Genomic DNA, 17,476 nt, shown 5'->3' on the forward strand with positions numbered 1-17,476 from the left:
ATATTTCATGTGTATCTACCCTTTGTTGAACTAGAAGGTACTTGCTTTGTAAACATCACAGTCGTCAATTCTTCTGTGGGGACCTTTGCCCATTAATGGTTTTGAGCAGACAAGAATTACGTTCCCACCAGAACATGAATCACTGGAAGTGTGATGGGATTCAGAATGTATGATAATAGTTTTTCCAGTTTTTTACCAATGTATTTAAGTTACTAAGTAGGTTACAGTCATGGTCATAGGATGCATACTCACTACTAACATTACAGAATTTCAGGCACTTAGAAAGGTTAATAAATATGGCATTTTGATTTTAATTGGTATTAATTCAATACAAAGCGTACGTACATTCATCTTCTGCTTTGACCGATTGGAGTAAATTTAATAATTTCTTAAAACCAAGATTTCTTAGAGTAGTGGACAAATTAATTTAATTTAGGTACTGACTTTCACTACAGATTTCATTTTTTAAATATTGACAAAATGGCCTATACATTCACATATCGCTTAACAAAAGATTTCATTTTTATTTCAGAGGACTCCTGAAAGAATTGCCTCTTCATCCAACACCATCCAAATCCATGTAACATGCCTTACATGTTAAGAAATATTCAGTGTTGCTATCTCATCTGTTATTGATGAATTATGTATCCAATATATATTATGGACCCAAATGCATACACAATCAGCAGAACCATGAATTAATGTCAGATTTGATCATGGTAAATAATTAACTCATTAAGCAGTTTTAGTAAATTCAGTGAACTTTCACTAGGACTACCTGGAAAGAATAAGTATAAAAACAAACATATTTTTTAGAGTCTAGAATAGCACCAATACTGCATTTTAAGTGTACAAATGGCCACAAATATCTGAGTGTATCTTTAAACAGCAATAATCCCCTTTGAACAAGCATTTCTGCCACCACCGGCAACAGATATCGGAGTCGCATATATTTACCTACGCTAAAATTCATACATTATACAGATTCATTTACTGTAATATACAGTAACAATATCATCAGTCCTGTTGGTAGCTGGTTCACTAAGAAAAGTGATCAATATATGTCCAACAGAAGCAATTCTTTTTCTCCTCGTATGACTCAAATGTAAGAACAAGTGATAATTCCAGGAATATTTCTGATTAAACTTTTGTTGACATTCCCAACACCATGTCCTTTATTGTCATTGTCCAAGTCACACGAAAAGTTTCATTGGCAGCTAAGTGTTGCTGGAAAGCAGAGCAAGCACAAGTGTGGTCCTTGTAAGTAATTAAATAAAGGGCTCCAATCTAAGACTGGATTAGGCAATCATTATCCATCATCATGTTTATGGAGCTAGACATCAACCAGGTGATGCTTAGAACGAAATTCACCCTGAGAACACAGAGGAAGCATTTAAACTGTGAACATTTCATTTTGATATGTTTCGTAGGTTTTCTCCCTATTTGTTTTTTTTCGTCCTCCACTTTGAAAAACAAAATCGAACCTGGAGGCAACCCATGACGTTCATGCCACAGTCAGGTACTGGTGGTAGAAAAGACCAAACAAACTCGTGGAAAATAGGCAAGCAGCAATCCACCAAGTCAAAAAAGATAAAAGCCCACGGAAGAGGAGTGGGGTAAAAATGTTTTTTAGACCACTGAGTGCCACAGTGATTTGTGCAACAGTAACTTTCATCTTTTCACTAGCTCCAGGAAAATCAGAATACACAGAATTGGCATGTTGTGTGGTTCCCTCAGGTATATGGGATTCCGATTCTTGAAAGATGCCCCAGGAGTGATTACCTAAAAAATATAAAGATAAAGGTTGCATTTAACACAAAGACAATTAGCATTTCTACTTTCGTGTGGCTACTAACTATTCTTTAAAATCACCTCTAAAGTAGGTGCTAATGAGCATTTGTTGACAAAAACGTTTAAAATCATGTAATACTACCAATGGACTTCTGCCTACACGACTAAAGGGAAAGTTAAGAAGGATTTTTCAGTCTGGCCTCTTACCCAAGAGACTAAAAATCCATGAAATACATTAAAGCCTTAGAAGCAGTAGGGTGCTCAATATACCCTGTTCCACAGAATATGGACAAGTTGCTCTGTTAACAGGCGTTTCTGAACAAATATCAAAGTAGAACATGTGTTACATATCCCGGTATTTGAAAAGGAGATTTCCCCTCACCCCCCAAAAAAGTCTGATAATTTCACTGTGGTGCGTTGGCAAAGGAGCAGGGTTTCAGCTTGATGGCTTTAAAGACTATTTAGAGTCTGATTTTTGCAGCTATACTTTAATTCTTCCCAGTTAGTCAGAGCTTGGTGGTGCAGAATAACAAAGGAACAGAAGATAAAGGGAACTTGGTGAAGCAAATCACAGGGCTCTCAAGCATTGGCATAGCCAATAGGTCTCGCCTTTGGGACCTTAGAAGTGTTTAGCTATGCAACAGTTGATGTTGCACCAAGGATATTGTGCTGGATAACTAAACACTTATAATGTCCCTGAGACCTATTGCCTAAGCCAAGGCTTGTTCTTACAGGACAGATTTCCGGAGAGGACTCAGAGCGCATGTAACGCACGCTATACCTACATTGCAAGTGGAGGGCAACTTTTGTCAGTCTCGTTTGACCACATGTGAGGCTGACACCACATGATGGTAGAAAATGATAATTAACTTAATATTAAAAAAATCAGAGCAGTTTTAAAATTCGACATTTTAGAGCGAAAATAAAAAAATTATACATTGATGAGAATCTTTTTGTTTCACACTCGAGAATGTTTGTGTTCCAAAGCACAATTTCCTAAGGACGAAGACATAAATGTATTTGCAGATGATTAGCAATGTAAATAAACGAAATCTTTGGCTGGGAAGCTGCAAGATTCAGTCTGCCTCTCCAAACCGATTAATTTACTACTAGCAGTATTGTCAGAAAATGTGATGACACCTGTAAATTAATAATATCCTAGTTATAACATCATTAGACATTTCTGCTTTAGCATGAAGAAGTCTTTGTGAAACAAAAATATCTTGCATACACAAAAGACTGCATTGAACAGAGCCTGCAACCATGTGCAGTACAACCCTGGCTTGAGAGCAGAATCAGAGCTATTACAATGCATTCCTGTAATGAAATAACTGTAAAGACACTTTGCTAAACCGCAGGCAAGAGCCGGAAAGAGGAGATTGGCTTGGAAACGTGTTTGCCTGACTGATCCTGCTCACACGTGGTGAATACCACAAGTTTATACCAACTTCCCCATGGCTATATTCAAGATGGTGTCACTTTTCCGAATCTGCTGTGCAGTAATCCATATAAATACTGTTTACCCAAACACATTTTTTTAAAAATGGAAAATATACAAGATCACAGGGCGCATCGGCTATTACAGTAATTTTGTTTTAAGCAGCCAGCTCTGATCAGCCGTAGAGCTGCAATTTAAACTGAAACAAGCGGAGAAACCTTTAAAGTTGGAGTGCGTATGAAGGGCAGTTTTCTTTAACAAAAAAAACATAAATAAGTTTCAATTTTATAAGCAAAACATTCAAAAAAGTTGCCAGTTGTGAACACATCCCAGTGATCCCAAGTAGAGGAAAAAAAACACCAAAGATTGTGGGAAGAAGGAGGGGCGCTGAAGGTGAGGGGGTGAGAGGAATATTTTTAAATTGCACTTTTTTTTACACACTTTACATACTTCTTTCTACATGCGAAACACATGGAGAAGTAACAGTCGATTTTGTTTTCATAGCATGAAAAATAAAATGTTAAAGTGGTTGTCCTGTGTACACATAAAAATAAATAAACTAGTTTTGTTCACATATTCCTGCATCAGTAACAATCAGACATTCCAGAATGTTCTACTGTTTGCTGCGGTCAGTTTGTGTGCTGAAACTACAGAGCTTAATCTGAGCCAGCACTCTTTTTTTTTTTAGACCGGCTCTTAACTTTCTGCATCACGCATTTAACTAGCGAAAAACAAACACGGCGGGAAGAGGAAGACGGAAAAAACGTTAAAACAAGACCCCTTTGCAGCATATTTTCTAGAGTGGTTCTTTCCAAATGTTGTTTTTCATTGAATACATTCACACACCGTGTAAAATGCACATTGTGTCGACAACCTTTTATTCAAACAAATCCTCAATTGTAACACTATAAAGTAAAAACAAGCATGCGCGCCTGGCAGGAGAGGAGGAGGCAGCAGGGGGAGGGGAGAGAGTAGACGCTGAGGGTGGAGGGATGTGGGTGGGGGCGGGGGGAGAAGAGTACGGCCGAGAGTGCACAGAGCTCTTCCCTTGCGGGAGCGAGCAGGGGCATCATCCAAAGCTCGCTCCCACAAGGGAATCGCCAAAGGTGCACGCGTTGCTATTTACACGCAATGCAACACATGCACGTTTTATGCCGAAAAAGCAAATCAATTACAAGAGGTCCCCTATGTAGCGCATGTGCGCTGCGTAGGAGAGACCTAATAATGTGTCCTGTATAAGGGTAATGGACACATTCCTACAGACAGTTCTATTTATTTGAGGATGTCCTTTCGTCAGTCCAGCCTGGGTGGTAGTAGTTCAATAGGTCAGAACTCAAAATGAAAACAGAATCAAAATGAGAAATGAAAAGGGGACTGTGGGCAGCAGGTCAAGGGGTGCATTACGAGACAAAAGAAGATGGAGTCAAAAGTCACAAGAAATATTGCAAGAACATTCTTTGGTTCACTGCTATAAATATCTTGAGGAGTACTGGAACGAGATGACAGGAACCCACCAAAGCCAACCCACAAATGTTTTTAAGTATAGAATAATTTTTTCAACAGCACCTTGTTTTGCCTCAGTATGTCTGTTAAATTCCCTAACCCCCAGCTTATTAGGTCCTTTTCTTTCAGACATGCTGGGATGGACCCTTTCCCAAATTCTTTCAAAACTTTAAGTTCTATCCAACCAGAGCCAATGTTCTTTAGCGATGCCAGGAGTTTAATGCATAATGTCTCTAGAGTTAGTTATTTTAGTAACTGTAGAGATATAGAGGCTTTTTATCCTGGACTAAGTCTCTTAATATCTTGCCTGAAGGTGTTGGTACATGCTTAGCTGACTGTCTAATCTTAACTTTTGTCTGTGGTTTATATAGGGCTTTTTCATGATTTCACAACTTCAGAAAAGTCCCCCAACAAAGGGTACTTTTAAAAATTAGGAAGGAATCCGCTCCATACTCAATTTGACTGTTGGTAGATTTATTTTAAACATTTTCTTCTCTCTTATGCATAAATTAAGGAGATTAAGTGCTTACTGCTGAAGTAATTTCAGACCAATGAAATCATGGAATAGGTGGAGAAATGTATGGGCCTAGCTTTGCCTTATACCTGGAGCATATGCTCTTGGACTGGGAGACGAAACTGAAGAAAAGAAGACAAATGCCTGAAACTTTATCTAGCCTTGAAAACTGAGAGGCATTTAACTATGGTCTATTCAGTACTTCTTGGATTGTGTGCAGTGATTTTGTGCAGCTGGTTGACCCTGAGTGGAGATGTGGAAGTGGTCCTTCCCACATAAGTGGTGGTCCATAATTATCTCCTGGGTTTAAGGCCAAACACTGTAGCCAAGCCTACCTATGCAGGGTGATTCCATTACTCCTTTAGAAGGCTTAGTCTCACCATAACTATATAATCTTCCCGAGCAGAGTCTGTCAACAAGGAGGTACCATAGTCAAACCAGTGCTACTGATGCAGCTTGTAATTCCCATGGCATTAGTAACCTCAATAAGGCCAATGATTCTTGCTTAAAACCTCTACTTCTGTCTTCTTGCCCACATGGGAATACCAAGCCTTGCCTTCATGTGAATCCACAGATATTTGCCAAGTGACAATGAGGAGGCTGTCTTTGCATGACATGTACTTGTTGTCCAGAAACTCTGAAGTAGATGGCTTGGATTGCAATCAGCTCCAGATTTCATGAGTCAGACAGTTAGCTTGGTGCTCAATAATAACAGTTTGATTCAGTAGAGCAGCCAAAGAAGCCAAAGTATCTAGATGGCCTCTTTTTTTGGGGAAACTAGAGTCTCAAGTGAACATAAACATAAGGACTTCGATCTAAGGGAGGGCATAACTTGCATAATTTACAGTAGCATATTTACATGAAATAACAGCAAAATTACGCTAGATGATGCAGAATTATGTGAGGAGTAAACCAGCATTTAGCGCTAATTTCTTAACGCTAAATGCACCCTTGCTTGCAATATGGACTTAAGAATGCATTTTGCACTAAGAAAATAGCACTAAATGAAACCGAACATGAACAGCAGCAACCAGCAGTTGCTCACGCTTCCCAAATTGGTTGTTCCTGTGCTTCTGCAGTAGTAGTTACTCATGATTACTTGAATGGCTGCATTCACAACATTTCCGGTAACTGTGCATTAAAAAAGTAACTCAAAATGACTCTGGCACAATTAACATTTTTTCCAGACCTACTTCTGTACCGCTGGTGCAAATGTTCATGGTCAGACATTCAGATAGTGGGGTTCATTTTTAGATGACTGTGTACAGGCGCTAGCAAAGAGGATCCTGGTGTATGGATGAGCCAAAGTCTTGTCTGCATATGGTGTGTTTGGGGCATGTTCAGAGGGGGCTGAAGGACAAGCATTTAATGGCAGAATAAACAGAAAACAATAGCTGGTGATTTGACAGTGGTTCAGTAGTCAAAGTGCAGAGGAACATCTGGTGTTGGGAGCTGTAATATGACCATCAGAGTGTGGGGTCAAGTTGATCCTTAAGGTAGTTGGACTAGTCTGCCTGGATTTCACATGCATACTTAGAGCATCCAGGAGCAAGTTTGAACTGAGGATGGATGTCCACATGATAGTCAGATGCAGCGGGGTCAGAAGAAAGTGTTGCTGGAGAAGTCAACTTGGATTCATCTGCTCCATATTTAAATAAAACGTGTCCAGCATCTATGCTATGATGGCATCCACATTTCCAGAAAGGGGAACAGCAAAGAATAATTAATTAAGGATGAACAAACAAATGTCAACAGTAAGCCCACCCCAACATGAAGCAATCAACCGAAGACAGCTCACAGATAGTAGCTGTGTTCCAATGAGATCTGAACCAAAGACTGCACCAAATGCTGTTACAAATGCATCTCTTTCTAGAATCAGTTGGGGAGAAAAGATGGGCCAAATCTCCTTGAGTGTTGGAGCAATATACCAACAAAACCTGTCCAGTCACTGAGTTAGGACTCAGCCTGCTAATGCGTCTCGCTACATGTGCTTCTTTTGCCTCTTGTGTTTCAGGGAAGTTGTGAAATTGTGCCACACTCTTTGGAGACCAGCCTCTTTCCCTTCATCTTGAGATGTCTCACTCACGGATTCTGCAGCCACCGCCCACTCAATATAAAACTGCACCAAGAGGCAGATGGAGCGGAGAGCAAGTGGAGAGGAAAAGGAGTCTTGAGCTGGATTTGCCTCATTACAACAGAGTTGCAACAACGAGTGTTTCCAGGAGGAGATATTATCTACTTCATGGTACAATCTGCCAAGGCTGTGTGGTGAGGTAGACATTAATGCCACAAGGAGGAGAGACCAGGTCAATCACAAAATGATCGGCCAGCTGGAGATCTCTGTACTCGGGTGGATTAGGATCAATAAAATGATGTAAAGAGTCTTTAAAATGGATTAGGCTTTGGTCCCCGGAGTTTTCAGCTCCTGCGGCTTGATATATGATCTTAAAAACTAGAACCGCCTAAAAAAAAAACTGTACACAGGAAGTGCAAGCTGTCTGGAAGGGATGACTTACTGCTTCATTGATCATAAGTAGTAACAGCAGGAGAGTGAGCTGAGAATTCCGATAGATTGTCAAGAGGCGGAAAGGTATTTTAGAACTCCGCTAATGGTAATGAATATCTGAAAGGGAAAGAAAGCAGATAAATAAGGGAGGTCACAGTAAAAGTCAATGTGTGACAATCTGTGAGTGATTGAGGACACGTCTATGCAGATACTTGCAGAACATGGGGATAGGGCAACCATGAAGTTCAAGTAGAGGAGAATGACCCAACAGGTCAGAGGTGTAAATAGAGGAGTACTGGAGTTAACCCTTTGGGTGCCCCTGACAGCTCCACGCAGTCATGAGTCATGGGCAGCGTGTGCTCATGACGGTGTGGAGCCGTCATGCTGCTGGTGCTCCGCCCACGCAGCACTAATTCCCCGCCTGTGCGGGCTAACTAACGAGGGGGCGGGGTCATACCGGCTCCACGCTGTCATGAGCACACGCCGGCCGTGACTCATGACGGCGTGGAGCCGTCATAAGTACCGGATCGCCACACCCACCCTCTAGCCCCACCCGCGCCACGGCGGAATTCACGGCGCAGGTAAGGGGTTAATTAAGCAGGCAAACAACAAAGAGGTTATTAATATATTGAGATAGAGAAGAGACTTACTGGAGGGTAAAGGCAGAATATATCTGCACAGAGGACTCGGTTCATGGGAAAATATGCAAAATGTTTTATGCAGAACTGTTAAGATAAAAGAACACATGAGGTGCGTTGGACTTGGCCCTTTTGTGGCTAAAGTTCCCTAAACTTTTTGCCTTCCCCCAGACCTTTTTTTCTAACATGGTGTTGCCAACTTAGATGCTTTAGGCACTTTGCCACTGCTGATCAGTGCCAAAGTGCAAGTGCTCCCCGTGTAAAGTGTAATGGTAATTGGTTGTCCATATTTGGCATGTTTGTCTTACTAGTAGTCCATAGTAAAGTGCACTATATGTGTCAGGTCTGGTGATACAAATGCTACTAGTGGGCCTGAACGCTTTGATCCGTGCAAGCAGGAGGGAAGCTACAGCTCCTCAAGCTTCTAGAACTAGGAACCGACGAGTGATCGTTTTCAGACACATCATGATTTTTTCTGTGACACCTTATCAAACGAAGGGCACCACAATGTGAAATCTTCCCTCGAGCCAATTGCACTCAACCAGTGAGCCTGAGGTATTAAAAGAGTATATACGTGTCCCCACGGGGACCACACTACAGTGTTTACTTTTTGAAGGTGCCTGACCTAGCCCAGTCCTGAGGAGGAACCCTCAAAGAAATTCGGGTATCTGAAACGCGATGACCGACTCAGCTAGTCACTACTCTAACCTTTAATCACAGAACTACACAGGATGCAAACACGGCAATCTGCCTGTTACGATTGTTATATATGACTAGCTGTTTTGGCAGGTTGCAGCCTTTGAAATTGAAAATGGTCTGTGCCGCCACATTTCTCTGCATAACTGAAGGACTGGTCACCTCATTTTTTCTGTAATGTTGTGTAATTGTTTTCAATTCTTTATGCTTCTCCAATTGTTATTCATTTTGAGTATATTGTCCTAGATTTGTTGTTTTTCTTGGTCCTGACTTAACAAAAGAATGTTTTTGTTTAAATGTGATCAATTTACGAGAGTGTAATAAATAAACAAAACCACACTAGTAGTTAAGGTGGGTTTTGTATAAATGTTTTTGCATCCGAAAGTGCTCACCCAGACACTTTTGTTGTTTGTAACTAGAGGGTCTGCAATACTAATTGTGCCACCCACATTAGTAGCCCTAAAGAGAGAACTCAGGCCTTCCACTGCAGTGCCTGCACGCAGTTTGTTAAACTGCCTTGTTGTCCCGACAAGTGTACCCACTTGCCAGGCCTTACCCTTTCCTTTTTATGCACATCAGACACACCTGGGCAGGGTGCAGTGCATGTGAAATGAATGACATGTCCTGAGGTGTGTACCATGTCCTGACATTGAAATACTCTCCATTTAGTTTTTCCCTGTTGCAAGGCCACGTTGCCCATAGGACAGAATGGGGAAGTCTATGTAATATATTTCCAGCCTATCTTCCCATAGGATTAAGATGAAGAGGAATTTTATTGTGCCTGAACTCACCATTTAATAACACATCTTTTTGTGAAAGTGTTTTTTGAATTGTATGTTTAGAAACCACACTTTTAGAAGTGGCTGGTTTCTTTCTTCTAACAATTATGTGCGTCTCTGCCTGGTTGTGGATTGACTGTCTGGATGTGAATGTGATAGGATCTGAAAAATGTCTTGACCCAGTCAGAAAGCCACGTTTGACCTACATCTGGAGTGTAGGGGGAGGAGTAGCCCCTGGAGGTGAAGAGGCCTGGGCTGCTGCCATAAAACAATGGCTCCATCTCCTGCTGAGTGATTGGGGATTCAGACCTCCACTATCAAAGGAAGAAGGAGTCACTGGCAGGGAGACAACCAGAACTGGTTTGGACAGGGGTGAGAGCCCCCTGAACACGAAGACTTTAGAGACATTTAGGGGTATAACTATGAGAGCTGAAACCCCTGGACTTTAGACTGATCAAGACTGAAAAGGATTGAAACTACTTTGCGGTCAAGAGAAACCTCTGCCAAGGAAGAACAGCTGAAGAGACTGAAGAGAAGGACTGACCCTTGCTGTGTGTTCTGGGGCTGGCCTGCAGTTTGCTGATTTAACTAAGGAGAGGCTAAAGGACTTTGCTGTGTGCTGTGTCCCCCTGCTTGAAATGACTTTGCTGTGTCCCAAAGTAACGGGTCTCCAAGGGCCAGAGGAGAGCTGGCTCCCTGTTGTGGAAACTCAGGAATATAAAAGTTTCCAAGTGGGTCTCAGCGACGATGTGTGCGTGTGCCTTGTGCAGCCTGTGACCATCGTAAGAACTGCCCCGCGGTTGTGTGCACCCGGAGTCCAAGTGAGTCTCAGCGACGCTGTGTGCGTGCGCCCTGTTGCTGCCTGAGACCTTCGTGAGCAATTGCCCCGTGACAGTGTGTCCTAGAGCAGTCTTGTTCTCTGCTTCGATCGACAGCATGACCAGAAGTGCTGCGATCGCCACTGCCATCTGTCCGGACCGGCATCCCCAGAGGAGCTGTGAGGATTCACCACCGCCGGCCCAAGCCTGCCTTCGCCAAGGAGAGACATCGGACCATCATCGTCGGGGGTCCGAGTTCCAGTGCCCAAGATCAACGAAGTAACATCGGAGGCCCATGCCGCGAGGAGATTGAGATCGTACCCTCCAGGTAACGCTCAGCGAGCATGTGTGTCCCCGCCAGGGGCGGGCTATGGGCTACGAGAGAAATACTCTGTCTTTCCGTCCGTATCGCGGCCCGTACTTGCAGAGGAGTGGTAGTACTGGGGACGTGGTGTGGAGCTGCACTTTATTTTCCATAATAACAGTGTGGGGGGTATATTTTGGCAGTTGCTGACCGCGAGTCAGTAAGAGTGGCATAGAGACCGTCCAGAACAGAGTACATTATTTTTGCATTACAAACAGCCTGATTGTTGCATTACGAACTGCTTGATTGTTGCATTAAGAATTGCAATTTTTTTGCATTACGAAGTGCCTGATTCTTGCAATACGAACTGCATAGCATTGCATTAAGACTGTATTGGATCATCGAGAATTGCTTATTAATACTGGAAGAACCTACAAGGGCTTGCTGGCCTAATAACCGGCAAGGTGAAATATTACAAATACACATATGTTGGATTTATATCTTGTGGTCTCATCGTATATATTTTTTTATAAACATATACATTTTTTTTAGGAAACTCGGGTGGAGTCCATTTGTGGTGTTATTACTGGGTTACTGACCGCGTGGTTGCAAATTCTTTACACATTTGCTTTGGAGATAAGCCTGGCTGCTCGTGCCAAGCTACAGAGGGGGTGAGCAGGGGCTATCTGAGATGTTCTTCCTTTATTTGGACCAAGGTACCCACCTCAGCCAACTAGAGACCCCCTGTTCTAACAAGGTGGCAACTAAGAATCTGAAATCCACAAGGGGGAGGGGGCACGAATAGAAGAAGTCCCAAAAGGAGCTGGAGAGAGTCAGCTGCAGATTATAAAAGCTTTTAAGGAGGAGCTAGAGACAGGAACGGAAGGCCATTCCAAATGGGGGCCAACAAAATTAATAGCACAATCTATGTTCACCCAAGGTCTACCGGAAGCTCTAGTAGGTTGGTACCCCTGAACTGAAAGACACTCAATTCAGACCCAGGGTTTCAAAATCCTATAGCTAATCTACCAACTCTTCTTCCTAAAGATGAATTCCAATGTCTCTACAACATTGCTGTTAGAATTGAGTCAGGGAAATGATTCAAGTGTTTAAACATGGCATTGCTGATAATCAGCTGCATCTGCAATAGCTCTTTAAAATGTTTCCAGTTCAAGATTTTCGGTAAAAAGTAGAGAAAGAGTGTGTTCAAAAACCCATCAAGGGAAAGAGTAATGCTTTTCACTTTTGTATTGAAAATGTCCTTACATTTACTATCCGAATGTCAATCATGAATGAAGTGGAGGATATGCTGCATATTTTACAATTTCAAAGTGCTTTCTTCTTTTATTCCCCAGAATATATTTAATATCCAAAGGAGATGATGATAGTTTTTGTATGACTTTTCTATGCGAACCACAATGTTGTCCATTTTGGCAATGATACATCAAGTATAGTAACCTTTATGAAAGAAGGTTTCAAACAATATTCGAGGAGGTATTTATTTAGAAAGAAAGCAGAGAATAGAAAATCTGTAAGATCATTAGAATTACCCAAATGTCGCTTGAAAACATGTATTGTTGAGGAGAATAGGATCAGTTGGGTAGTAATGTGCTACTATCGATTTCTAAAAAGATAGAGTTCTCTCCAGGTGGATAAGAACAATAGTTACTTACCTGTAATCTGTGGTTCTCCAGTATTGGTGTCTTTCATAGATTCACATGCCTGAATCATTCCCCGTCGTCGGAGTAGGAGTCCCACGGTATATAAAAAAGCAGTAATAAGCCATTTGTACATAGCAAATAACAGTAACAATAAACCAGGAAGTGAAGTAGCCTCAGCTACCAATGAAAAAACTTCCACATTAGTGACCATCCAAGTCATTATGTTGGACCAAACTGCAGCCAATCAGGCCACAGCTCCCACCTAGGTATTCTCCCCAGAGACCCAGGCTGTCAGATTTTTGTAGCACTGGAGTGTACCAGAGTATATACAGCTATATCATAACAGTCTGGGTGAGACTCTGAGGGGAGGTGGGTGGGTGCATGTGAATCTATGAAAGACACCAATACTGGAGAACCACAGATTACAGGTAAGTAACTATTGTTCTTCTCCAGTATTTGGGGTGTCTTTCATAGATTCACATGCCTGAATCCGAGTAGTTAGCAGTAATACAATATCTCGCTCTTATACGCCAAAACATAGTTATCATGCATAAACAGAAAGCAATGCAACATCATAAGAAAGCGTAAAGAGTGGAAAGGAGGTGGGAGAGAACACCAGAGGCTCACCTTACTGAAATAGATTTCGCAGGACTGCTCTCCCCACCGAGGCATCGGTGTCGCTTGAAGAATCCAGACAGTAATGCCTCGTGAATGTGTGCCTGCTGGACCATGTTGCTGCTCTGCAAATATGCGGGAGAGGCACACCAGCAAATAACGCAGTTGAAGAGGAGACTGCTCTTGTAGAATGGGCTCTAGGTAAGGTCTGTAAGGGTTTACCTGCTTGTTGATGGCATAACCCTATCGTGGATGAGACCCACCTGGCGATAGTCTGTTTTGAAACAGCACACCCTTGTCTTGGTCTGCCGTATGCCACAAATAGCTGATCCGTCTTTCTGATGGCAGTTGTTCTTGAAAGATAAAATTTAAGGCATCTCTTAATGTCTAATGTGTGTAAAGTCCGCTCAGCTGGTGACTGCGGATTGGGAAAAAATGTCTTAAGTATCACAGGCTCATTGAGATGAAAATCCGATGGTACTTTGGGCATGTACTTCGGGTTGGTGCGTAGTATCACAGAGTCAGGTGTGAATTGCAAGAATGGTGGCTTAATGGTGAATGCTTGCATGTCACTCACTCGTCTGGCTGATGTTAGTGCCAGCAGCAATGCAACCTTCCAAGTGATGAACTTGAGGTCGACCTTATGAATAGGCTCAAAGGGATGGCGAAGAAGCTGTGCTAGGACTATATTTAAATGCCAAGATGGAGGTGGCCGGCGTACAGGTGGAAACATACGAAATAAGCCTTTAAAGAATTGTTGTATTATCCTTGAGGAGTATAGAGAAGTCTTACCGTCCTGACGGTATCGTGATATGGCGGCCAAGAACACTTTAAGTGTTGAGTGCGCCAACCCTGATTTAGCGAGCTGCAAAAAGAAGGGTAATATCGCTTCTGGCTTCGCAGTCATTGGATGCAAATTCATAGTTTGGCACCAAACACAGAAACGTTTCCACTTTAGTTTGTAAGTTTTGTTTGTGGAAGGCGCCCTAGCATTGGCCAGGACTTCCTGACAGTCTTGTGGAATGTTCAAGTGCGCAAACTCGTGGTGTTGAGGAGCCAAGCCGATAATTTCAGAGATTGAGGGTCTGGATGAAACACCTTGCCTTCTTGGATTGTTAGAAGGTGTGGAATTCTGGGCAGTTGGATTGGCTCGCATTCTGATAGAAGGAGAAGCTGCGTGAACCAATATTGTCGTGGCCACCGTGGAGCAATCAGGATAATTCGACACGGTTGCTTTCTCATTTTCTTGATGACCTTGGGTATGAGTGGAATTGGCGGGAAGGCGTAGGCAAAGATCCGTTCCCAATTGAGTGAGAGAGCGTCCCCGCAAGAGTCCCTGTGGGGAATCCAGCTCGCAAAGTGAGTACATTTCTTGTTCTGAGAAGTTGCAAACAGGTCCAGATCGGGGAGACCCCATCTCTGGAAGATCCGATCCAGCGCCGGCTGATGCAGTTCCCATTCGTGAGTGCTGTTCTTGGATCTGCTCAGCGAATCTGCCAATACATTGGCTACTCCCGGAACATGCACCGCTGACAAGTTGATGTCGTGATCCAGAGCCCAAGTCCAGATCTCTTGAGCCTGTTGAGACAACCGGGCTGATCTCGTGCCCCCCTGCTTGTTCAGGTAATGCATGCTCGTTGTGTTGTCTGTTCGAATCAACACTGTGGAGCCTTGTAGGATTGCCAGAAAGGATTTTAGGGCGAGGAAAATGGCTCGTAGCTCCAGCAGATTGATGTGCCATTTCTTCTGTTGAGCGTCCCATTTGCCGCTGATCGTCATCCCTTGAAGGTGAGCGCCCCAACCTTCTAGGGAGGCATCCGTGGTCAAGATGAATCTTGGGACCTCTGCGAGGAAGGCACAGCCGATTTGTAGGTTGCGTGCCTGACTCCACCACAGGATTGTGTCCTTCATTCGAGGCGTCAGTGTAATGAGATCCTCGAAGGACCCCGATACCTGCACCCATTGGTGACTGAGTTCCTCTTGTAATGGTCTCATCCTCAGACGACAGTTTGGAGTGAGAGGGATGCACGAAGAGATCATCCCTAGGAAAGATTTGAATCTCCGGACAGAAACGTACTCTTTTCTGAGGAGTGTGGTTGCCATCGTTCTGATCTTTTGCTGCCTTTCGTTTGAAATGAAGACCTGGGCGAGCTTGGAATCCAGTGTTGCTCCTAAGAATGACTTTCTTTGAGATGGAATTAGATCTGACTTCTCGAAGTTCACTGAAAACCCCAGGCTTTGAAAGAGGCAAAGGCATTTTTGGACATGGTCGTTTGCTGTGGCGTAGGAATTGGCCTTGATAAGGCAATCGTCCAGATAAGGGTATATTTGAATTCCCTGCAATCGTAGGTGCGCCGCTACGGGTGCTAGCATTTTCGTGAACACTCTCGGGGCTGAACGTAGCCCAAAGGGAAGCACCTTGAATTGGAAATCCCTGCCAGCCACTCTGAACCTTAGGAACTTCCTGTGTCTGGGGAAGATAGGGACGTGGAAGTAGGCATCCTGAAGGTCGAGTGTTGCCAAGTGGTCCCCTTCTGCCAAAAACTGTAGGATCTCCTGGAGTGTTAACATTCTGAACGTTAATTTTTTGATGAATTTGTTCAGGGCACGCAAATCGAGGATTGGGCGCCATTCCCCTGATTTTTTGCGTATCAAGAAAAAACGAGAGTAGAAACCTGTCCCTCTCTGGTGTCGAGGTACTCTCTCGATTGCCCCTTTTCGAATCATGGAATTGATTTGGATGAAGAGTTCCTTGAGATGTGCTGGGGGCGGCCCTTTTGGAGGAGAATTTGGAGGGGTTTTTACAAATTCTAAAATGTGTCCCTTGGATACCACATCCAGCACCCATTTGTCTGTAGTAATCTTGGACCATTTTGAGTAATGTTGGGATATTCTTCCTCCAATTTGTTTTTGGCGGGGACACTTTGGCGGCAGGAAGTGAACTTCACTTCTTGTTGGTGGTATCTCTTCCACGATATGTTGGTTTTCCTCGGGGCTGTGTGTAAGAGTTACGTCTTTGGCCATAAGGCTGTTGCTTGTATGGCTGGTACCTCTGTGTGTTTTGAGAAGTGGTGTAGTTACGCTGTTGGTAATATCCTCCCCTATTGGAGAAATTTCCCCTTCCTCTTGCGCCACGAAAGGAAGATTTACGAAACTGCAGAGTGCCCAAAGATCGTGCAGTTTCAGTATCCTTTTTGATGGCCTGCAAAGCTTCATCCACGTGCGAGCCGAATAGGAACTCGCCATCATAAGGCATATTTAAGACCTTGGACTGTACTTCATGTCTAAAAGATGTAGATTTCAACCATCCCTCTCTCCGAAGGACTGCGGCTCCTGCCAATTGTCTGAAGCCTGTAGCTGCTACATCCACTGCGGCGTCAATGATCTCTGACGATGCACACTCCCCTTCTTGTAGAATTTTGATCGCCTCAGACCGGTCCGGTTCAGGCAGTTTCTTAATATAAGGCGAAATGTCAGACCACATTTGCCTATCGTATCGGCCAAGAATCGCCATAGAATTAGCAACCCTGACTGTGGTTGCTGCAATCGTGGAGACTTTTTTGCCAATGGTATCGAGTCGTCTTCCGTCTCTATCTGTAGGCGTGGAGATTTGAGATGACGGGTTTTTCGCCCTTTTTTGAGCTGCTTGCGCAATGACTGAGTCTGTCTTGGCCTGTCCAATCAGGCAAGCCGGTGAAGAAGCAGGCGCTCTGTATTTTTTATCCACTCGTGGCAAAACTGGAGGTAAAGAGTTTGGAGTGGCCATGATCTTCAGACCTTCTTTCCAAATAAACTCTATGATCGGTATCGACCAGCTCTGTCTTTGGGAGAGATTCTTGAAATCATACAGGAAACAATCATCCTGTTTTGTCTCCATGGTAATGAGAAATCGTTTGGTAGCGTTACCCATAATTCTATGGAAATTTGCAATATCCACCGGTGGTGATTCAGCCTTCGGCTGTTCATCTGGAGCAGGGGAGTCAGCCTGATAATCTTCATACTCCGACGAATCAGAGTCATCCAATTCTCCTTCTTCATGAGCCTCCTCTTCAGAGTTGTCGTCCACCGGTTGAGTAGATGGTACCGGCATGGATGGGGCATGTACCGATTCTTCCCTGTTAGGAGGGACTGAATGCGGAGTACCTCTAGGCGGGGGGGAAGTGATGTGTGATTCGCCCGATTCCGAGGGCGGAAATCGTTGATAATAATCATC

At 43.4% G+C, this 17,476-nt stretch overlaps 1 protein-coding gene across 2 annotated transcripts in view; it reads right to left on the minus strand.

The window, feature by feature from the left end:
- Nucleotides 1–287: 287 nt before the first annotated feature.
- The window catches only part of TMEM161B (transmembrane protein 161B), a 397,127-nt gene continuing 379,938 nt past the window's right edge, over nucleotides 288–17,476 (minus strand). For both annotated transcript variants that reach the window (XM_078675339.1, XM_078675340.1), the window contains one exon: nucleotides 288–1,782. In XM_078675339.1, coding sequence (XP_078531465.1) covers nucleotides 1,505–1,782 — 278 coding nt within the window. In that variant the 3' untranslated portion in view covers nucleotides 288–1,504. The remainder of the gene's footprint in view (nucleotides 1,783–17,476) is intronic.

The sequence above is a fragment of the Lissotriton helveticus genome, chromosome 2_1 (genome assembly GCF_964261635.1).
Source record: "Lissotriton helveticus chromosome 2_1, aLisHel1.1, whole genome shotgun sequence".
In the NCBI taxonomy this organism is placed as follows: Eukaryota; Metazoa; Chordata; class Amphibia; order Caudata; family Salamandridae; genus Lissotriton; species Lissotriton helveticus.